Source organism: Apteryx mantelli, chromosome 3 (assembly GCF_036417845.1).
Source record: "Apteryx mantelli isolate bAptMan1 chromosome 3, bAptMan1.hap1, whole genome shotgun sequence".
Taxonomy (NCBI): Eukaryota; Metazoa; Chordata; class Aves; order Apterygiformes; family Apterygidae; genus Apteryx; species Apteryx mantelli.
In genome coordinates, this window is record NC_089980.1 from 27,469,992 (window position 1) to 27,495,041 (window position 25,050).

Here is a 25,050-nt window from a genome sequence, read left to right on the forward strand (position 1 = left end):
ATAAATGAAATATAAATGAAAAACAGGTATCCTATTTGCACAGTTATACAACAATACAAACATTTCATTGTTTTAAATACAATGTAGTATATATACTGTCAGAAAGTGAACAATGTACAAACATCTATGAAAATACTGCATGGTCACAATATAAAAAGTCAGAACAACCTTACCAGTCTTAGGTGGGGGGAAATTGTGTTTCAGAGTTATTTTCAGAAATATCCTGCTGATGCAACACAAACTCTCTCTGCCCTACCTCCTAAGTGATTCAAAGCATTAAGGTTGAGGTTTCGTTGATAGGCTGTAACCTGGGAGGCAAATCTGTGTCTTTGGTTTGGATCCAAAGACACAGTATTTTAAAAGATTCTCACCACTTTCAGTGGGCTTTGGATAAGACTTTTTCTTTTTTTTTTTTCTTTAAGTGCAGAAGGAAAATACTCTCATCAGCTGCCAGGCAGGCAATCATTAAGAAGATAGTGATGTGCTCCTAGAGGGAAAAATCAATGCCTTTGACACTTACCTTGACATGTGTGCATGTTACAAAGAGAGGGAGAGAGGAAAGATATAGAACCTCAGGAAATAAGAAATATTTATTTCTGTTTAAGTTAAAAAAAAAAAAATAATATTAAGCCTAAAATGAAGTTCTGCTTCTACAAAGTGTCTGAAAAAAAGACAGCAAGATTTCCTTAAATTTAAGATAATGAAAAACTAGATAATCAACTGTAAAGATCCTTTTTGCTGTACTTTTAAAAAGCAATGAGGAATCCAATTTTTACAATTGGAACAGGCAGGAAACCAGATATACTACACAGAATCACAGACCAAACTTTTGTCAACCACATTTTATTTTATTTACCAAGTAAAATCAACTGAGAAAAGAATCTTCGCATAGAGTCTGTTCACCATTGTATATGGGTATAAAAGCAAGTAAACTATAGTTTGAAATCCTATATAGATCACCAGATTGATATAAGGTACACATTATGCAACAGTGTGTTATCCACTAGACAAACTTTTGAATGTGTATTAATGATGACAAGACACTAAAGAATCTAATTTTCCACAATGTATTTATCACACATATATACACAAAAATAACATGATTCACCATTCACGCTGTCAACACAATACAGATGCCAGGAAGTATCACTGATTATTTATTAAAAATAATTCTACCGTGCTCAGAATGGAGCATGAAAATAATATATTCAGAATTTTGATATAATAAATACTAAAATGGGAGTTTAAAAAAAAAAAAACAGAAGCAGAACAGAGAAAAAAAGATCATTCTGTAACAAACAAGCTAAAATTGAGGCTTTACAAGAATATAGTAGTTCTTGAAATTCCATGAGTTTTGTAACACAGGCAATAGAAATTATAGCAATATAGTATAATAGTATACTAAAACCTATATCTTTGGGGGAAAAAAGTTCATTCTGGAGTTTGTCCTGCTGTCTAAAAACATTAAGGTTTTTGCGGTCCTCCCCTCAAGCAGTGGAGTTCTGTGAGCACTACACAGCTCGTCTGTTCGTTTGTTGGTTCGGCAGGCTGACTTCAGCAACACAGACACAATGAATATCCAACAGTCCCGATATTTAGTAAAACCCTTTAGGGGTAGAGGTCTCAGGAGAGCAAACTCTCACGTGAGACTTGAGAAGCATCGATTTTAGCAGGGCTGCATATTAGGCAAAAACAATCTAGCTACTGCCAGAAGAGACCTAAAAAGAGAATGCAAAGCATTTGCTGCACAGCCTTTGCCCATCTTTACAAGCATGTTTAAAGAATGCTTGAGTATGTTGTCCATTCTCCTTTACCTTTTTACGCTATATCCAAAATGTTTCTTGTGTGAGTTGAATAATCACACAGATGGAAAGTGAATTTCCACCCTTAATTATAAAGAACAGGTAAGTTGAACTTCCCAAACCTCTGTGTTTTTAGAACTCATAGACTATTATAATTTGTTAACTCTAAGTATTTCTATTGCTGCTCAGATTCTTGAAGCTAAACTTAGCGCTCTTTTGGCACACTTACTACAGAACTGACTTTAGGCATACAAGCACGTTTACATACATACACACTTATATACAAGCATATAGGCATACAAAATGTTTACTTGACCTTCAGCTTTATTAATCAGTTGCATCAAACAAGCATACCTGTGAATGACCGATTAAACTAAGAGCATTAACTTTTGTGAGAGCACCCTAGGTTTCAAGAAGGATTGCCTATAGGAAATAGATCAATTCTCCTTTAAAAAAAAAAAAGAACTCTATAAATATAAACCATCCTTGTGCTCACTCCCACTTGTTACTGCACAAGCTAGTTTAGGACCAAATGCTTTAAACTACGTTCAGACAGCACTTGCACCCACACAGCTTAGCTCAGCTGCTGAACCACATCGATCTTGCACAACCTCCAGTCCCAAGTTCAGGTATCTGCACGGTGCTGTTTTCTGCTGGGCAAACACACTAATGCTTTCAAGCTATTCATGATGCTAGAAGACATGTAAGGCTCCATTTCTGTTAAAAATCAACCACATCTTGATGGCTTTCAATCACAGGGAAAGAAAGGTGGATCTCGGCCAGCATGGCTGAGACGAGCCATGGAGGTTGCAAAAGGAAGCTCTGCGAGCACAGAAGGCTGCAGAAGGGGAACGAAGAGGCAGCCGTAATCATCGCTTCACTCTGGTGACTGGTGATTGCAGTAATAGACTGAGGCAGGAAAATTTGGTTCTGTATGTCATAAAGGATTACTGGGGAGAAAGCTTAAGTATCTGAATAGATAGCAACAATCTTGTTAAAGAAATGAACCTCTGTTTCCCCTCCCCTCTCCCCCAGTGACACTGCATAAAATATTCTTTGGGAGAAGCCCTCCGAAATCTCCGGGAAATCGTTGCATTTGATGACCGTGAGTAGACACACATAACAGGCAACAAATATTGTATGCCTCTTTTCCATGTTTCGGAAGGCCCTAGAAACTGTCCTCCCCAGAAGAACTACCTCCAAATTACTGTTGGGCGTATCAATGATGCTTCTGGTGACCTCTGGAAACTTACTGCATGTCTGAACTCTATTCACACAGCTATACGGTATCTTTATTTCACTTAGTTTAGCTCACAATGAAAAGGATTAAGTCAAACAGCACCTGCACTGGACTCACAGCTTACACAGCTTGCCCTGGCTCGACTCTTACATAGGAGCTTGACCAAAATATCATCTAACACATTGACTAGGATCAGGACTATGTAATACAAACAAGCTTTAGCCTAGCTAACCTTAGGGAAACCATGCCTGGGCACCAGGAGCTTCATGCTATCAGTTACTAAGTGTCCTGGTTCCTGGCTGAACTTGAACAGGAGGTCAGGGCCACCAGGAAACCATCACTGCTGCTGTTACCCAAATCACCTTGTCTGGAGCTAGCCCTGATAGGTAAGGCAAACCTTATCTACTGACGACTGTGTAAACCTAGGCTACATTTACTCAGCATCTGAAATCAGACAAAAAAAATCCAAGAAAAATATAAGGGGAAATGAAGGAAAACTTCCAAAATACGTCAAAAGTTACGGTTCTTTGAAATAAAACAAAAAGCAAAACCCAACAAGTTCATAAAATATTGGCTTACAGAAAATAAGGTGTCTATAAGTACTTTTGGATGCACAGTGCATCCAGAGCTGTGACATTGAGGTAGAGAGTGCTATTTCATCTAGCATGAAAATTTATTTAAAATCCTATCATATTTTTTGATGAAAACGTCTAAATCCTACTGAAATCCATCTCAGGTTGGATCCCATGACAATAAAGGATTCTCCCACAGAATCCTGGGATAGTAACACACCCTCAGCTTGATTTCGTTCCTATTGGGGGGGGGAATTATACAGAGATTAAGAAGAATTGTTCTGTCAAATCACCAGTATTCTCCAATGTATATTTCTACTCATGAATGTGGAGAAACAGCATTTTTCCTGAGAAGCAGGGAAAAAAAAGACAAAAATCTTTTGAGGAAAAGGAAAGCTAATGGAGCATAAAAATATCATACTAGGCCAGCACAGAACAGGTTAATTATTGGTCCTCTAAAGAAGACTTAACATTAACCCATCTTACACCAGAATTGTCAGGTTGGATAAGAGGGAGAAGAACACGACACATCTCATTTAATAAAATAACATGAAGACAACAGAATATTAAAACTCAGATTGAGAAGATGCAAAAGAAAATTGGGTTCTCAATGGAATGAGAAAACTATAACTTTAAATTGTAACATTTCTGTAGTAAGGATCAGCCTTTTTATTACATTATTTCACAGTACCGAGCATAATGCACCCATAACCAGACTAGTGATAATACTATTTCTTTGAAAAGAGCAACATTGAGACAGTAATGTCTGCCAAATAATAGGCAGCTTCCTTAGAAACCTTTTTAATATACAAAGTAGGAAATATTGTCTTTATTTTTGTCAGAAAAAGAAAAAAAGGGAAAATGAGAATAATATTTTGTTTGCTCTGTCTGAAAGAAGAGAAAGGGGAAGACTGAGTGAAAGACAAGGTGGCGTGGGCTGATTTATTTAGTCCGGAAATTCAAGGTCTAACTCAAAACTCTAAAACCAGGTAGCATTTCTTGTCTCCAAAAATTAGACATAAATGTAAGGGTCCTGCAAAGACCTGTGGTGCTCTGATTCTACAGCATTTCTCCTGAGAGCAAAATACGATTCAAACATTCATAATGTTCTTTTTATACTGGAAAAACAATCTGAAAAAAATCTAATGACATGATAATTTTTAGGTGAGAGTTACTGACTTACATAAGATACCTGGTTAGCAGGTGATCATTCCTAAAGGAACTGGTAGTTCTACTAGGTCATAAGACAAGCAGTGGTACGAGTCAACAACAACACACATTTGAGAAAACAGGGAAAAATGATATCGGGACGTATGGAGAAGACTATCCTACTAGTTTACTGAGCATTGGTAAGGTTTAGCTAGAACTCAGAAAGACACAGATCAGCTGAGGTGATTCCAGAGGAGAGCAAGGAGAATCATCAATGTCGCAGAACATACATGTCACAGAATGCGACATATAAGGCCAGGAAGCAACTGGGCTTTCTTGCTCTGGGAAAACAAAACTGGAGACTGACCTGATAACAGCATTCAATAATAAAAAGGCAGAGCTATGACAGGAGAAAAAAAGTGTGCTGCTTTCTGTGCCTGCTGTGGACCAGGAAATAAAGGACAAAATGGATAGTTTTACATATGGAAAGATTTAACTTAGGTAACATGAGGAAAAAAAGCTGTTTCCAGCAGTAAGGTCAATGAAAGATGGGAATGAATTGCCTGGGGAAGTTGCAGAGCTTCCATTGCTGGAGGTATCTCGATAAGTATCTGTCAAGACTGATGCAAGTACATTATCCTCACATGTAGTTATGAGGGATAAAACAGAGGAGCTCTCAAGGTCATTTCATTTCAATTTTTCTATGAATTGACGAAGTAAACTTTTCGTAAGTGAAAAACAGTAACATTCATTTATGAACAGGATCATTGGAACCATTTCTCTTAAAATGCAGGATAAATCCAGTATTTCAGATATGTAAACTATTGACATTTGTTGAAATAGAAACATGTAAACCTGGCAATTCTTGAAAGGCTGAGAAGATGGGGGAGCTTAAACTTTTGTACAAGTAAAAAAAGAACTTCCAACAACAACGCATGTAATGGCTATCCAGAAAGTGCTACTTGCAGTGAGAGAGTGACGCTCTAATTACGTACTCGAGAGAGAGAATTACTTCCCTCCTGCAATTTCTGGTATTTAAGCTGAAATTCTAACTTTAGTTCAAAATTTCAGTGACTTCTTAGCCCTTAAATGCTGCTTACCTACGAATAACTGCTGGTACAGTCTGGTTTGCACTGTCATACACATTTGGAGGCTGACAAGAATGGTAAGTTTCCACTATGATTTCACCGGGTAATGACAATTTCCACAAGATGAATGGCAGTTTAGTAAAAAAATATATATATACTCACAAGGTTATCCTTGAATATGGCAAACAGTTTAACAAAATTTTAAACAACACTCAAGCCTCAGAAAACAGTTATTAACCTAGCCCTACTGTGTTGCAGCAAACACTGTGAGCAAAGACCTTTGCAGCTGCTTCATGGATTTTTTTCCTATTTCTTTTACTGCAGAGTTGGCAGTACTGTTAACAGCAGAACAGACAAACATTTCCCTTAGGTATGAGTTAATGAGCCTCTTCAATCACATTCATTATCTCAGCAATTTAGTTTAGTTAGTCTGTGTATAAGAAACTAAGACATATCTCTAAACCTTGTCTCACCGATTCTGATCAGTTAAATATGAAGATTTTAACTGCAGCTGCTGCAACTATTCTGATCTCTATGCTTACTTCATTTGGCCTATTTAGTTGCTTTTTGTGTGTAATGAAACAGTTACAGTTGCTTACTAGCATATGGTGAAAATCTAAGAAAAAGAGTATGGTGTTCTAGGTACAGCTCACTGCTCGTGTGCTAAAGCATAACCTAACAGCTGCGATCAGAACGGTGATCACAGCATTACAGCCAGTGGCCAAGCCGGGGCACGTGCAAAGCAGCTACGAAGGCGCTGGCCATTGCAGGAACTCACCACATCCTGACGAACACTGGTCGGGAGCTCAGCTCGCACGCGGATGGGACACAGCAACTGATGCCCGCTTGTGTCCTCCACTGCATACCCAGCCAAAAAGACAGACTGCTGGAGAAGGTACCTTCTGAAACCCTTCTCTACTCAACGCAGGGAAATAGGAGCTCAGGAGCTACTGCCCATTTAAGATCTGCTTTGCAGGTAAGGAGGCACTCAGTGTCTCACAGGCAGCACAATGGTCTTGTAGGGTGAAAACCAATTTATGCAAGAAGAGCAGGTTAGAGTTCCATCAGCAAAAGGAAAAATCAAAGGGCACACTCTCTTCCCCCTTCGTCGTACCTCCCCAAATCCCTGGCGATTGGCAGAAGAAAGGAAAGGAGCATATGGTACAGTATAAATTACTGCTGACTAGAGCCTGAGTACAATTAATAAAACGTGATCTAACTAAATCTCATTCCTTACATCTTCTCCCCCTACCCCCAGTAGGGCCAGGACAGAGTCGGCAGTTTGGAGCGGATACTTGCCAGGACTGAAAGTCAGGAAGAGAGCAAAGAAGGAAAAATAAATCGAGTACTTGCTGATCCAGCTAATGCTAAAGTCAAGGAAACTAGCAAAGCTCCTTGAGAAATGTCACAGCTCTCTATTATCTGAGGGAACGACTCCACGTTGGATTTGAAGGCTAGGAATAAAAGGTTGCAAAACTTCATTTAGGGGGAAAAAAAAAAAAACACAACAGGCTATTTGAGCTACCTGTTCATTAACAGAAGAATCTTTATACTTGGCAAAACATGGGAGGTATTTTATTAGCAGCAACAAGAAAGCCTCAGAAAAGACTTTTTTTTTATACAAGGTACATTCATTCACTTGTACAAAAATTCAGATCATAAGCAAGTGAAAAGTTGACTATACTCATATGATTTCCAGTATATTTTGGTTTCGTATAAAGAAAATAATTTAAAAGACTTTTTGTAATAATAAAGTGCATTTTACTATTCATGGAAAAAAATATAATAGACTAAACTGCTTAAGTCATGAAGGAATAATCTAAACTAATAATCTAAACTGCTAGTTTTCAGGAAAAAAAATAGGAACATACAGTTCATTTTATATTAATCGTTAGGCAGACATTTTACTTGGTCGAATCTGATGGCTTAACATATTATTCAGCCAGTACTCCCATCAGTAAGAGCACTGCAAGTCTAAACACGGAACCAGTATTTCTCCTACTGCAAAATATTCCTAAATGTGTTAAACTCGCAGGAAATCTTTAATCGTAAATGAAAATTCAGTTGGCCAATGCATATGCCTACATATTTATTATCCATGCCTGGTAATAGTTTAATGGTCTAGGATAAATAGGTGCCATGGTCATAGTTTCCAAGAGCAAACAGTTAAATAAAACTCACCTGAAGAATAAGGTTCATTGGTTTGGTTTTAAAAATTGTTTAAATTTGACCACTTATAACACTACTTAAAAATACGCAGGGTTAAACCTTTAGAAATAATAGGCAGCCCTTCAGATGTATATTCCTTCCTATACTTAATCTATATTCTTGCAGAAGTCCATCAAGAGTTTTAAAGATTTAAATAAAACACATCCTAAACAGCCTTAACAGCAGCTGGGAGCCACAGTTTTTGTGAAGCACTGAAAGTGCAAGACATACTTTTAAATATAAGAAATTGTTATGCATTTCTTTGCTTTACAGTTGTGTTGACTTTGAATGTAAGAATAAACTTTGCTTTCAGTAACATCCCACGGGCATGATTATTACAGGATTTACTGCCTCACATGAACCACTGACACAGAACTTAAGAAGCAAGACTGAAAATGAAGACTGTAGTGTAAGTAACATAGCCACTGGATATTCGGTCATAATGGAGGGTTTTGAGAGGTTTTTTTTTAAATCACAAGAACAGTATATAACCGACTGGCATATCATAATCAGAAAACCAAATTCTCTACAATTAGAATTTCAACCTGCATAACCCAGGAATCAGACTGTTATTTTTTTAATAATCCCAGGGTAGAATGATCAATTGAATTTGGTATGATTTTCACCATGGATTTGACTGAAATCTTCTATTTAAAGCTGCACTTAGATCATTTGATCTGAAATCTTATTTGTGACTATAATTGATTTTAAGGTGTAGAAATCAAGCATATCACATCTGAAAACTGGAGGCAGAAAAAAAGAGAGACCGTGTTTGAAAAATCTGAACGTTTCAGAAAGCAATTATAAATGCAAGTAGTGAAAAAGGAGGCACCAGAAGGAAGCAAGAGGAAAAAAAATCCAAAATCCAAAAGAAAAAGCATTTAGGTTTTCCACACAATTTCAGAGTGTACATAGTTTCAGACTGGATACTGATGTCAATCGTAATGTTCTCTGATGGACTGAATTACAGACTCAGTATATCTTTTTTGTTTTCCCCTGCTAAATCTTGGCACAAACTACAGAAAAGATACCACACAGCAGTCCTGCAACTAATGGATATTGATTATTTGCTGAAGTCAACATATACTCAAGATTAGATGCAGCTGAAACACAAGGGCAGTTTCACTAATTAATGCATTGTATGTTATAACAGATTTTAGTAGCATTAGGAACAGTTAATTTTTTTTTTTTTTTAGTTACCATTTTCAGTAAGACCCTTCATCAAGTAAACTACCATAAAACAGGAATCTTACTGGCAGAATTTTGTCACCAGTCACCTATTTCCATTTCTGCTGAAATGGGTTGTTAGCCAATCATTAGCATGTCATTCAGTTATACTGAGGTCTGCCGACATGACTGGAGATCTGTGCTGTTTCTGTGGGCAGACCATTCCTTATGTTGGAGATTACTTAGAGTAATTCTTTTTTGATTTTTTATTCTTGAAACTTGCCACTTCAGCTATTCGGTATAAGCAAGCACAGAGGGAGATTACTGTTTGTTTTTGAAGTATACAGCACACTTACTTGCAAGATTAAGTACCTGATTACCCAATAAATATTAACATAAAATATTTTACTCTGGAAATCATTGTATTCTGGTACATGACAACAACAAATTCTTATATTTCCCTTATTTTTCAGTTAACCTGCAGCTCTAATGATGGTAACATCACATATAGCTGGTATTATCTCAGATGGTTTTCAACATGCTGAATATTTAAAAAGAAACTTACCTGACCGTCCATCCCGTTGAAAGTCTACGTGGTACCATTCACCATCATTCACCTTCTTCTGCAAGGCTTTTATTTTTATAGTACCTGATCCCATGTCTAACAGCAGGTAAAGGTGGCCATCAAGCATCTCAATGGCAAAGAAGTCAACCTTCACCATCTGTGGATGTTTGGCATCTTTTTGGTGCCTTGGTTTTCCATGACTGAAAAGAATCAGACCGTTTGGCTCAGTTGTACGAAAGTCAAATGATATTGAGCCTGTTTTCTTGGCATTCCACTTTGGCAAAGAGATGAAAGACTCGGGTGTTTCAAATGTGATTGGATCTAAGGTTGCAACATTCTCACATTTAAATGCTACAACCCCATGAATCTTCATTTTAGGATCTCCTTGCTTGGCAAGCCGAGATAACTCCAACCTGACATCATTATTTTTATACACGACCTGTAAGCAAAGCACAGAAGTTACTAAGAGGGACTTGACCATTTTAATCAAATAGATACAACCCTGAAGAGGTAGATCATTTAAAGGATAATAATGATTGTTTGTGAATATGCTAATTTACACACACATAAAATTAAATAACAATTTTCATTGACTAATGCTTTAATAATAGTTTTGATTAAACCAAACAAAGTTGCTCTAAAAATATCCCTAGAGTTAATTCAAGCAATCTGAAAGAATCTGCGCATAATTTATACTATCAGTAGTAAATTAGCTTGCGTGGCCCTTGATTGCTTAAAAGCCTTCTGTGCACAAGCCGTTCTGCTGAGGTTAGAGAAGTGTTGGATTTCTTGTTGCTCTAAACCCTTTGTCACTGTCTTAACGCTTCTGTTCAAGGTACCAAGGTCAGATATTTTATAATTTAGTATCTTTTCAACTTGTCCTTGGGGCTGAGGAATAGCAGCATCCATGTTATTCATGAAGCAATAAAACAGGGAAACTAGTATCATATGGATCAAAACAGACAAAAAGCAAGATGAACTCTGAGCCAGTTCAATTAGACAAAAAACACACTTAGGAATTTTCCCCACTAGCTGACTGAAGATTTCTCTGATAAAAATGAAAGACAATATTAGGTTTAAATCTAATCGACCTCCACAGCAAATGTTCTTGTCCCAGATCACATGTTTATTCTACCTAGAGAAACTGGTCATGAAATAATAATTTCCCAGGGTTGTATTCTTTATTAGTATATTCTGAAATTGCTGCAATTTCTGTGTTGTCAGTGGTACAAGGACTGCTTAAAAGAAGCTCCCCAGTAGCACAGGTGTGCACAAGTATTTTATCAATATTTTCAATTATTCAATAAATGATATAGCCAGGCTGTAATATCACATCACTGAAGGTCTGAATATGAGTGCATGGTGACAAAAGCTAAAACTTTCTTCTCTTTTTCTAAGGTTGTGCCTACATTAGCCAGGAATTTGGAGCCACGGCAAAAGATCAGCAGATCAAAGCAGTTAGCGCTGAGGTTTCTACATCTACAGACGTATATGGTTTAGGACTAGATGCAGTCTGGCCCCGATTCAAACATCCAACTATACAATGTGCTCTGAAGCTGTTCAAACGACAATCACTGGTTCAGACCTTTTATCCCTATTAGAGGTCAGAGGGTGTTTAACGAATGCTCAGAGTACAGCTTCTGGATTCATTTCCTCCAAAAGAAATCTAGTTTGAGCACAGATCAAAACCACTTTGCAAACTGAACAGACACATAGTAAATGGAAGAGATGGGGGATTTACTTCAAAACTATGCTACTGTTTCAAATCAAATGCTAACATACATACAACGCAAGATGCCATACCCCACAAGTGATAGTTGCTATGGAAAAACAGCATTTTGAGATAACAGAATACTAAAAATATGACTGGTAGCTCATCAATAGATCAAACAGTTTTGATTCTAGGCATTGAGTTCTTTCAAAACATATCATTATCCACCCAGCAGATTTCATCATAATTCATGGCAGAATTATTCTACAACATTAAAAATGTGTCCTAAAAGCTAATAAGCGAGCCTGTTCCTCCATTTCATTTCAGGGCTCACAACAAATACTGCTGCTCCCACTGGAGCTCCGTTACCTCCAAAGATGTCAAATAATCCCTACTGTGGATTCCTGATAGCAGAAAGGACATTCTGCCACAGAAAGGCACATAACATTGTGTTGCCTTTCTTGAGTGAAGACATCACAAGTGACTAGAATTTGACTAACCTCTAGTCTCAGAGAATAAGGATCCATATTTGCATTACCGTAACATCTCTGACAGTATAGATAATAGACTACTGGAGAATAAGCATGTGCTAGGGAGCTCCCACTGGGGAAACATTCTGTCTGCTGAGTGAAGAAAGTCAAAAGGCAGAAGAACGCAGAAAGAAGTCAGTAGTCTGTCAGGCAGTATTAACTGGAGATATTTGGCCTGATGAAACACTGGCCACATTCTATGGGAAGAGTGATTTTGGATAGCCTTAACCTCATTCAAAGGAGTTGCAAGGGACAACGTTTCTAGCATAGACTGAAAATCATTAAATTAAGGATAGCAGATATAGTAAGAAGAAGGAACAAATGAGCTCTCACTAGAGCCACATCATGGTGTTGACAATGGAAGTAATTAAGGCAAAAAGGAACATGAAGGGAAAATATTCTTTAATTGCCTACTGAACAAAGGTAGGTATCAAGCTAATACAATAAAAGTAAAAAGAGAATTGCTTGTTTATGAACTTAAATTCAAATTGGCTGATATTACTGAAAGCTAGTTGACTGAATAATAAAGTTAATAGTTAAAATCTATGTAGAAAGAACTGAGTAGACAAACAGATAAATGAGCATTACTTTATGTCCAAAATGGCTCTATAGGCTTGAGGTCACAACTCATTTGAATGAATATGGTTCAAGGATCTGATGAATTAAGTAAAGACAGAACTACTGACCACAGTTTTCTCAAGAACTGGTCACCACCTTCTTAAGTAGCTAATTATATAACACATCAGGGAAAATTTGCTGGAACACTTTATTAAAAGTGTCAAATATTGGGAGTTTTATACTACCACTATTAAAACATCCTTGGAATCCCTAAATATCGTATATGACATTTTCTTACCTCCCTATCTGTTATTTTCCAAAGGTTCTACTGGGTTCATAAGAAAAAACATATTTATAATAGGGGTGATTATTATCCACTTCTACTTCCATCCAGGACACCCTACAACACAATTTTTTAATGTTAACTTAATATGGTTTCCTTTGAATAGAGACATGGATCCACAATCAGTCAAGGGAAGGTAATTTGCAATAGAGAGACATCTTGGTGTCATGGTTCACTTCTACTCCTACACAATTTACAAGGCAGCATCCCTGCATCCACTATGTTCTTTCCTAGTGTCTATTGGCCTGGCCCTAGTAATAGCTCACTCGCTTCCTCTCTCATACCCAAGCAACAACAATATAATTTTCCACAGCATGAAACTGCCAGCCCTCGGAAAATGGTACTGTGCTATTAAGAGCACCTTGAATCTGCCTTCCATTCACTGCACTGGTTCCCCTTAACGTTAGGTAAGGTTCAAGACCTCAGTCTTTAAAATACCTAATAACCTCATTCTTGGAAACCGCAAAAGGCCACTTAAACTCCCAAGATTAAAACAGAATCAAAAATATCAACAACAAAAAAAGCAGCTAGCAATTCCCCTCCTCATCTGCAGCAGGACTCTCCACACGAGGAACAAATTTGTTTTCCAGGAGAGAGAAGGAATACTTACAAAGCATTTTACAACAAGATGTGAGCTCCTTTTGCCACCATCCAAGCCAGCCACACACCAGGTAACTTGTGATATCAGAGTGCTGAGTTTTAAGAAATAAATCCAGCTAAGCGACAGCAAATATTAACTTAAGCTCAGCACTCTCTTTAACATGGCTTGTGGTCATCTTGGAGCATGAGCAGAATTAATTCATGTCTCCCTAAGATATATTATGTAAGTTTTATTGGGAGCCAGGGCCCTAACTAGGCAATGAACTCCAGTAAGATATTAAGAATTCACTAGAGATCTCACCAGTGGTCACAGTAGGTGCCTTCAACAACGAAATATGTATAGCTGACAATGAAAATATATTAATAAATCACTAACGTATAAACATATGAAGTACTTTTTCCTTTGAGGAAAGGTGAGGGAAAGGGCAAGGAATATACTGTTTATCCTATATACATGACAATTCAAATATCAAATTAAAAGCTTAATATAATAAAAACCTTATTAACAGGATAACCTTTCTAATTTGTGCTACCTTCTTGATCCATTCACAAAAACAAAATATTACAATGCTCATACCCACTCATGAAATTTAAAACCAGGAAAAATGCAAAAAAAATCAAGATTTCAACATCATTTTCAATTCAAAGTGCAGCCCTCCCCACAGGAAATATTGCTTTTTGTATTCTGTACATCAAATATTATCAGTGAAGCAATGATAAAATCTGAAATAAGTATTTCAGAATACTGACCACTGTTAGCAACAGGCTCTCAATCATTATGACCAAAAGCCTTTAAATTACAATGGACAATTTATTTCATATAGCAAATTACTTTATTGGATTAAAAAGCAATTAAAAAAAGATCCTTAAGGAGCTAATAATATTGTCTAATTTGTGGACTTTTCTACTTTTCCTCTAGAATCAGACAGAAACTAGCAGTTCAGAGTACCTACATTATGATTTTGCTCTGAACTGAAGAGCTTGTCTATTTACTTAATAGGGAGGTGAGAGAAATTAGTTTTCTAAATCCAGTTTGAATGAATGAATGAATCAATCCTACCTCAAAACCTGTTAAAAAAAGTGAACTACACCCATCCTTAATGTTATCATTCAGCAGTATTTTCATGTCTTCACAAAACCTGATCACCTAGTTACCAGAACTTCAGTTTGAACAGTGATGGTTAACTCTCTAAAATGGAGACTAGTATCATTCAAAATGGTTTAGGCAAGTGCTGCTAATCTATGATTTTATGCTGCACATTGACGTCAACAGAAGATTACTGACTGATGTCAAAAACTGTAGCCATAAAACTTACAGTAAGTGAAGCCTGAGGCAATTTTTTGAGCCTATTTAAACAGTCATTAGAATTTATTAAGAATTTCAGTATTCATTGAGAACTGTCCAGTACACACAGTTTTATATTCTTCAGATATCCAAATGCAAAACCAAGCACTGAGAGTCATCATGTATTGTTTGGTACTCCCTGCAGTCACTGAATGGTTTTGAACTAATCCCTGAATGCCAGTTTCTCACAGGAGACTTGCCATTTTGCTAATATTCCTCAATTCGTTTCCAAGGCCCAAAATGAATATACCAAGGAGCACAACAAACTACAGATTAATTACGCAGAACATAAAGAGGCACAGTCCAAATGTTTGCAATAGGGAATGTTTCTGAACACAGTATGAAAGCCCGCAATAGGTATGATAACAGCTATTCAAGCCTCTAGGATTATTCAACATTTTATAGACCCACTTTTTGTTCCTTCTTTGCAAACACAGACAAAAAATGCACAGGTGTAATGAAAGCACCAAGGAAACAATTTATTCATTCTCAAATTAAATGTGTTCAGTTTCCTGAGTTGGAGGGGGAAGCTTTGAGGAGGGAGTTCATTCTGATCAGCAAAATAAAAAGCAGTCTACAGAGTCCTACTGAGTGGGAGATAAATCTCAGGACAACAGGATACGGTTGCGTGGTCTAGATACCTAAATACCTGGAGAACATGACAGCATATGCATTTTGCTGAATTATTTTAGATGAATTAAGAAGGTCTGGGAAACTGCTTTGCAAGTTTCAGCTTGAAGAAAGTGTTGATTTAATAGATCTGAAAAAAAGAACAGGTGTCTAGTGATCTACTACAGTGCCATAAATCTGATGGAACATATATCTGGGAGTTTCAAGTCATCCTTCTGCCTCTTCTTCCCATCCACTTGGAGGACCAAAACTCTGGAGTGGAAGTAGGTTACAGTCTCTTAACTCACTCTACTGAAATTGCGTTTGGCTCTTCCAAGGGGTCAGAAGAGGAAAGATTGTCTAGGTCAAAGGAGTACTTGCTTGAGTTATCCAAGAGGAAAATAAAATATTTAATACCTAGAACCACACAAAACAGCTATATTTGGCCTGTTCCCTCTCCAAGCAGTGGCTTTTTTAATGTACGAAGGAAACCGAGATTTTTTTCAAGACTAATACATGGTTCATATACTTTGACCATACCCTTTGTTTTACTGCTTAGAGCTTTAGATATAACAAATAAACTTTCAAAGCAGACATACTCCCCACAGAGTACTTTGGCCTACCAGGTAGGAAGAAAAGAATAATTAGAATAATTCTTGTTATTAGAAGCCAGGACTCCAGGGAGTTGGGTTTAACCGGCATCTGAATGATTCACAGTGAACTTAACTTTCCTTGCTTTGCTTAAAATGGATACCTCATTTCCTGATAGGGTGGAAACTTGAATGAAGACCACAGTTTGCACTGGGTCTAGTGGAACTTCATCTCAAATAAGTCCCGTTCATACAAGCATTTCCCATAAGGGTTTTGCCTCAGGTGGGGGGGTGGGTGGATGAGGAGGGGAGGCATTCCAAAGTTTTCTGTTTTAGGAAGATGCAAAAAGCCAGCACCTAGTATGATAAAAGAGTGTATTATGGCTTTCTGGTATGCAATCACAGACTAAAAGAGCTGGCTATTAAAACATAAAAATAAAATGTGATCAAAAGCTACATTCAATAAAAGCTGTGCTTGAATAATGTATGCCTCAAGGTAAATATAAAAGTCTAGTATGCTATGCTATGCTAATATGCTTACCTAGTGCTTTAGTGCTATGTTGAATGGCTAACCAGAGACAAGAAATTTGTGATGTTTATTGTTTCTGTAACTAAGCAACGTGAATGTCTTCTGCACTCATGCTTTACCGTGTTACAGGTTACACTGCACATCAGGCAATTTTAAAACTTGTGCTCACTGAAAACAGACAGACTTAATGCACACAAATACATGTCCTATTCAAATTGCTTATTATCATATGTCTGCAAATTCCAGAAAGAGAAGTGTGTACCAAAAAAAGAATGCATAAAAAAATCCTGATCTATGGGATTCCACCACTGTGGAACATCTGAAAACCATCACTGTCCCATCCCAAAACAACAATGTTAAAAAAAATGTAAAAAATAGAGAAACCAATAACTCACAGTTTGGTATAGGGAAGTTACTTTAATGATTCTAAGGCAATTAAGAAGGTGGTAAATACAGCTGTAGAAAGCAATCCTGTACTAACTGAATCAGCATAGAAGTAATAATGAAAGTATCTTTGAGAATTTTACAGAGAACTTTTCAGGAATTTGTTTTACTTGCTTTTCTTCAGATCACTGTGCCGTATCGGGAAAGTCACCTGTCTGTGAAAGTGATACAACAGGAACTGCTTGACTCTGTAGGCAAAGCGGTCTCTTCTGGCGGCGTTCTGAACGTGGACATCAGAACTGCTTGCTTGCTTGTTTCCTCCCTCTCTCACACTGCTTTAATACAGACATCTAAAGAGCATGCCAGAGAACAACTTTTTATGTCGCTTCCATGGAGCAAGGAGCTTATTGGCATATTGTTTAATGTGTTATACTAGCTAAAGTTTGAAAATAAACATTTTTTTCTAACAGCCTTGATAATAGGCTTCTTGTTATGTTTTTCACCCTGCTGCGGACACAAGTCTTTTGAAGACTTTTTTTTCTCTTCAATAGATTATTTTGTTATTCTTTGTACGGCCTGCTGTCAGCTGCCAGACTGCTAAATTTTTCTGACTGTGGTTGCTATGTTTGCTGTTTTAAGGTTCTTTTTTTTTTTTTCATTTGAATTTCCCATGGCAAAGACTCATAGAAATTTCTTGGCAACATCTAAATTGCAGAATTTAGGAACAAGTTGGTTCCACAAAAGCTCAATTGGCTCCCAAGCAGGAATAAAGCCATCGCCAAAACATAAGTCACAAAATAAAAACAACAGAAACAAAAATCACCAAAAGGAAGACAAAACGTATTCTTTGAGGCAAAAGGAGCTTCGCATTAATACATTACATGAAGTCTACGGAACAAAACAACTGATGTACTACCGCCAGTGACTGCTTGGGAAAAGAAAGGACTACAAGGAGACTCATTTATCATGCTGGGTTTCAGCCCTTTTCTCCCTTTCCTTTCTCAGGGCAACAAAAGTTATCAAATAATTTAAGTCTGCAGAAAAGTTAAAAACATGCTATTTTTCCTCTTCCTCATTAAAAATTCCTGCTCAAGATCAAGCACAAGAACTCTCTAGGGATTGTGAGGAAGAGGAGCCGTAAAGCAGAAAACAGTAATTATCACAGCAGGGTTCAAGCCTTATTTCTTAAACATAACACTCATTATACAGCAGATTTTTCCAATCTTTACCACCTGTAGATTTAAATTTAAGGTTAGAAAATAAGGAAACAAATGATGGGAAAAGGCACCAATAATATAAATCTAAAATCAATTACACTAAAGAACATCTCAAGTCAAGCGAGGGCAATGTGGCAGAGGTACTTAAAAACAGAACCACCTTTAATTAGGGTTGGAGTCGTATGGGGAAAAAAATGGAAGTGGTCACAAAAAGAGCAGATGAATTAATCTCAGATTAAAGGGAAAGGCCAAAATGGAGACAAGACAGAACCTAGGTTTGGGAGGTCAATGATCTGAAGATACAATGCAAATATAACAAAAACTTGCTGAAAAAAAAAAATCAATTACCAATACATGTAACCCTGCATGTCTGAAAACATCTAAGCAAATCTTTTCCATATTAAACAGGTTTGTAAATATATATTAAAAACAGCTATAGGCTTCAATTAATTAAATGCACAACATCAGTTCTGCATATCCTTTGGTGAAATAAAGGGGTTTTATTCCACTCCTCACTAGCTTTCTTTCCCTGACCCTCTCCCTTCAGTATATTACTAAGCTGCCAACTGATGTCTTTTAACCTTATTACTTCTCCAGAATAATAAATGCCCGACTGGCTTTTTCTTCCTCTTCTCTCTCACTTGCGTAGGTTACCCTTGCATCTAGCTGCTGAATAGCTAGCTCTTGGCTGTGGGTGTTTCTGGCTGCTTTCCATGTTGGACTCATCTGCTCAGCTTCCTGACTCCTGGCTTGAAAGAAGCCCCTGTTCCTCTGCTGGGCAAAGAGGCTTCGAGTGCCAGGCTGAAACAGCAGGGCTACTGTGCAGCCGTACAGCTAGCCTCCGCCTCGACAGCACCCTTCCTTTTCGGCTTTCTCAGCCAGTTATCTATTAAATAAAGTTGGCTATTGACTGACTAGCTGTGAAAACTGTCCTTCTCCCACTCTGGGAGCTAGCACAGTACCTAACTAGCTTACTAACTCTGGGTCTGATTCCTGTTTGTCATACTGTTATACTGATAGCTTATGCAGCTGTTGGCTAACTTCTGCCCTACTACGATAGCTCGATAGCTTTAAATCAACTCCCCTGCCCCGGCTCTACACCTAACTTCCCTCTTGTTCAGCAACGGACACCTTCCTGGACCCCAAAAAAGTTATTTGAAAAAAAAAAATTTCCAGTGAGCATAAGTTTCAAAACTGGAAAATTCTCTCTGCAGGGTATTAGTGCTAGTACATGCCAATAAATACTGCTAAGGTATGAGGCTAATTCCCTCTGTGTTCCCATGTGATCTAGCCAGGAAACAAGAGGGCCCCCAGATCTGTCTGGGCTGCACTGTCAGACCTAAGGCAAGTTGGTCTTGTCTTTCGAATCATTTGGCTTTCAGACAGGTCATTCATGAAGATGAAAGATACCCAGAGGCTAACAGCAGAACTTCCTTCAGAAACTAGAGCATTAATAATTCATTCGTATAAAGCAAATAAACCAATCACGTTATTTCCCGTTTATATTCAGGTCATTTTTGTACGAGGTTCTTTTTGATAAAGGCTTCTATTAGGTGGACATCCACTACTGATAAATAGGAGAAGGGGCTGCTTTATAAAATACAAACACGCACGCCTGACATCTCCTGAAAGCTTCAGCTTCACAGCCAGAGGAGAACTTTCAAAACACATCTTCCCTCCTGGGTGCCACTTTGCCTTTAGAGCCCTTCAGGGCTGCTCTCTGCATGGACGAGTAATGGGTTTTTCCTCATGCAAAAAACGGTGATAATGTCCAGAGAGTACCTGTGGAGGTATGGTATGCAAAAACGCGCGCTCAAGACCTTGGCCAAACTCTCAAATACTCTTTTGAAAATATGGCCCTTTAACTGTAATCCAGCCAACTTTATATAAGAAAATTGAATGATTGAAAATACGCACATAACACAAACCGAAAAATTCTTTTTAATTTTCAGAAGAACCTGAAAAAGTAAAAGTTCTGAAGTAAACAGAAAATTCCTTCCAAATTTTCAAACTGAACTAAGCAAATCCTTTGAAAAGCTATTCCCTTTCTTTAAAGTGACTTGTTTCAGTTTGGATTCAAGAGGTAAGCCTTCTTTCGAACACACTGCAAGGATATTTCAAAATAAATCAGTGCAATTTAAGAAGATGAGTGTTTGACTTGGAAGATTCAAAAATGCTATCTTTTCTTAAATGTTATATTCTCTTCCTTAAAGTTCCATTTTTGACACAAACAATATGACTGAACTTAGGAAAAGAGAATGGTATAGCCAGTTACCCACTGAAGGGCATTTTGCACATTCTTCCATCTCTGACCTCTCAGCATGGTCCCCCTCCCAGCTGAGCTCTGCAAAACACTTTCAAAAGATGAGCTTGGGAACTAAAATCCTTAAGCCGTCCTTGATATTAATAACCATTGACTTAACAGATATAGTGGTTGCATGGTATGATCTTTGCAGTAACTCGAGCTATTTATAAATTTTTCATCTTGATCTCACAGGAAAGACTAACTTTTCCACTTCTTAAAAAATCCCTCTAAGCTTGTAAGAAAAGGGAGGTTGGCAAACTGAATGATTTATTCCAATGTGGAGTATCTGTTCTTAACCTTTATTTAGCTTTAAGTTTGCCATTTTTATTTCATACCTGAATAAGGGATTGCAAAATGCTATCTTTCCCAACTTGCATAAGCTGGCATAATGGATTACATCATGGGTTACAACCACTAAACTGGGACCCACTTACAAAACATTTGGGCATCACCAAATCTGTGTCTTTTGTCAGGGAAAGAAAGACCTAAAATGTCATCCCACTTATCTCTACTATAGTTGCTTAACTAGAAAAACGTTGAAAAGAAGTTTTCTTACCAATTTCAATAGGATCAACCTTTTAGCCCTTGACATTGATAAAAATGGGATCCCCAAAACGCAGATACAACAAAAGTATTTCCACAAACTTCTACTGGGGTAGATGTGCTAATAATTTTGTTTGTGTGTAAACAGGTGGCCCAAAATACCTAGGCTTTTCATAAAATAAGTTACCTCACCATATTTTCAACTTTCTTTATAGCTCCTTGCATTTTTCATAGGCATAACCTTATTATTTACAACTTAAGATATCTGAACTTTACAGTTATCTAAAGAAATAACATATTTGTGCATATTAGCATTATGTAATAATCAATAAAGAGGAGTCTGATATCAAGATAAGCGTTCTTAGACTGGATACACATCTAGCACTGCAAGTATTTGAAAAACTGATTATCAACTTCTGAATAAAGAATATGCTTATTGGAGCATATTAGAACAATAAGATATTAATATAAAATATTTGTATGAAAATCAGGGGAAAATATCAATCTAACCTTAACCCAAACACATCAACATAAATGTGAAAAGGCAAAGAATAGCTGTATTTTTAGTTTGACAAAAAGACAATACAGGGGTGGCTCAGTAAGGACATACAGACATATAGACATACTTCTATTAACGTTCTCTGTTTTGAAGTGTGCATTTAATCATTACTACCTGAAAAGTTAAAAAAGCAGTTCTCTTTTGTCTCCTTATTCCTTTCATGTTGGTCAGTCATGCTTTAGAAAGCACGCATCATATCAGGCCAAAGAAGCATCTCAGTCCTCAGTAGCTCTTAAGTACATGAAATTGTTTGCCAGGAATCTGGCAATTTTCTTGCTTGGAAAAAAAGCAAGCTTTATATATATGTAAATGTGTGTATACACACACAAACACACACACATATGTATGTACACACACAGACACACACACATATAACCATATTAGTTTTATAGCATGGACACTACATTTTAAATAACTGGATGTTACAATTCTTGTTTTAAAACTGCCTAAATGAAAGGAGATTAGTAGAATGTTATCTCCTATGTGAATAATAATTTTCAAAGCTGTGTCCTTATTAGACTCCAATATTAAAAGACACCACTTTCTGAAAGAACTGCAATGAGCACTCTGTTTAATTTTCTTGGGTTTGGGGGGTGGGGAGGAGGAGGGACACACTTCACATTGCTCACCTTCACTTTTATTCTGTCTTTAATAATCACATACGTGTGCGCGCGCGCGCGCGTGTGTGTGTGTGCGTGTGACTTCTGGCTTTTAAAATACAATTTTGCAAGCAATCAGAGATGATACTACGTTTGTCTGAGAACATTCAGCAGAAATATTCCATTTGCTTTTACTATTATAAACCTGAAAAAAGAGAAAAATTACAACTACCAGAACAAATCATGTGTGGCAACAATCACAATTATAGTTAATCCAACTGTTTTCTACTGAATGAATGAATTTCAGCTACTTTAATCATGTTACATTCAGAAAAAGGTACAAAAGCACAAAAATGCTAATTGCCAATTAACATGCAAACAAACACACAACTAATTTTACTTCTATAAGCCATCCCTTGCCTTTTTTTTTTTTTAAATAATAAACAATAATATACAGAATAAAGGATCCACTTTAAAACTTTCCTTAATTCTTCAGGGACAAAGTAGACTCTGGTTCACAAGATTTCAAACAAATTGCCTGAATAAAATTAAAGAAAACATTATCCCAATGGCTTATTTCAAAAAAAAATTCAACTACTGATATGGAAATAGGCTGCAAAGCCTGGGCAAATCTGATCGCTTCATATTGCCATAAACTGTAGGGACTGCAGTACCCTTCAAAAAACAAGAAGTTGGGTATGAACTTAAATGCAAAGTTCACAACCAGTATGATCCAGTGCCATTTTACAGCAATGAAGAAGTTTTCTAATCAATCCAGTGAGGTTTGTGTCTGTGCCTGACAGCAAACAGAGTCCCAAGAGAGCAGCACAGAACAAAGGAGCTAATTCCTGCAGTCTTCACAAAAATGCAGGTATCATATTACCAACAGGAAATTAGAAAATTAGTACATCTCACAAAAAAAGTTGATGCTTAACTGTTCAAACCTTCCAATTTTACCACAAAACTTTGGACTTTGACAACGCATTACAATAATATGTTCTTATAGCTCTGTCTGCTATTATAATGTATCAGTGTAATACATCACCAAATAGCTATTCCTAATATTACATATTACTAATTAATGGGGAAAAGATACCAGTAGCATATTCCAAATAATTACTTCCTGGAGTTTTGTATTATATCATCTTAAAAAGATGAATGTTTTTCAGTAAGGGAAAGAGAATCTTGACTAAAGCCCTGGGGAATGCAGGCCACAAGCATCTAAACACATAGAAACGTTACTTTCAGACAAGGTCTGCAGCCCTTATAATGTCCAGGACAGTGACAATTTGAGAATTTCTGTGCTGTGATTCTGAAGAAACAGAAATCATCAACATCTTCCTCATAGTTTCTGGCGACTTCTGTCTGTTTATTGGCTGTCTCTGGAAATCAGACATGCATTTTGCCACCTTTTTAATTTGCTTTATCTCACAGAAAAATGTTTCATTTTTTCCAAATATAGTGACTGCTGAAAGCTGCAAAGGATTTTCTTTTCAAATATTTTCTTGGAACAGTTCTTCCTGTATCTTGCACATTTCTGTTTTAATCCTGACATTGCTGAGTTGTGCTGAATATTTACTTTATGTTAACCTGTCACTTATTTCGTTCCCATCTATATAGGTATGAATATTTATGAACACAGCAGTGGCTGACCTGCAGCCTAGTATCATCTAAGAAACATATGCACATTGGGCACGTGGGATGAGACGGGAGGAAGATGGGGATGTGTTCTTCCATCCTTCGCACACAAAATAAGCTCCATCCACAAGAATTGCCTGAATGAGAAGGAACAGATTGTTCTTTATGCTAATTATGGTGAATGCAGAGCTCAGGAAACTCTCATTCATTTCCAAGCTCTGCCATCTCCATACAAGCTCAGTAAAAAGGAGAGGGGAGAAAGGACAGGGGAACAACAGGCAGACAACAGGCAGATCAGTGATGTTGCCTGACTCCACATTAAGAGACCCCAAACTCCTCCTTGAGTATCTTTAGTTCCTTCCTCTTAGGTATTTCTTGACAGTGGAAAGGAGCAATATATTATTGATAACTGGCTATATGTCATTTTCATCCTCCAAAGCAGCATATCACCATCAAAATTTTATGAGTATTGAGTGCTATTCAGTATGAAACAGGTGCCGTTCCTACTGGTATGTCAAATTTCATAAAAACCTATGTACTGGAATGGAATTAATTCTTGAAAAACTCTGGAGCGACATTTTATTAATTCCAGCTTGTGCCTATGCAAAGCATACACAAGTCAATAAAGAAATGCTATCAGCATCTGGGTGATAAAGTGTTTTTTCTGAAGGTCAATGCCTTTAAGGAAGTATGTTCTTAAACCTCCTGCATTTATTTCCTTTGGATCATTTTAAGCTATATATTTTTAAGTCGTTATTAATATCAGGAACACTTATCCATCCTAGAATGTAGCAAAAAACATATTAGGAATAAAGGAGGAAAGCTGGGTCCCAGGGAAATCATCGAGTCAGTCAACTTGCAGAGTTTCATGCCCTAACACTCCCTCTGCCAGCAGGCAAGCATCCTGTACCTTTACTTTTCACACCTCCTTATTTCCTCCTCCTTTTGGGCAGTCTGTATTTCACAAGAGTGTAATGAAAAATGTATATATAAATATTGTTAGAGGATATTTATTTATTAAATTCATGTGAACACAAACTCACTCTGATCCACGGAGTAGGAAATGGGGGAAATGCTACAGAACCACTTTCAACAAGCCAAAAACCCCAGCACATCTCTAAACGATGCCCAGAAATGACTTGTAGAAAATCTATTAAGTCTTGCAGCACACCTCTCTCCAAAAGCAGCACAGTTCCCCA

At 37.2% G+C, this 25,050-nt stretch overlaps 1 protein-coding gene across 1 annotated transcript in view; it reads right to left on the bottom strand.

The window, feature by feature from the left end:
- The window catches only part of NRXN1 (neurexin 1), a 723,763-nt gene that overhangs the window by 425,133 nt on the left and 273,580 nt on the right, over positions 1 to 25,050 (bottom strand). The window contains exon 8 of the mRNA XM_067292993.1: positions 9,792 to 10,230. Within this exon, the coding sequence (XP_067149094.1) occupies positions 9,792 to 10,230 (439 nt within the window). The remainder of the gene's footprint in view (positions 1 to 9,791; positions 10,231 to 25,050) is intronic.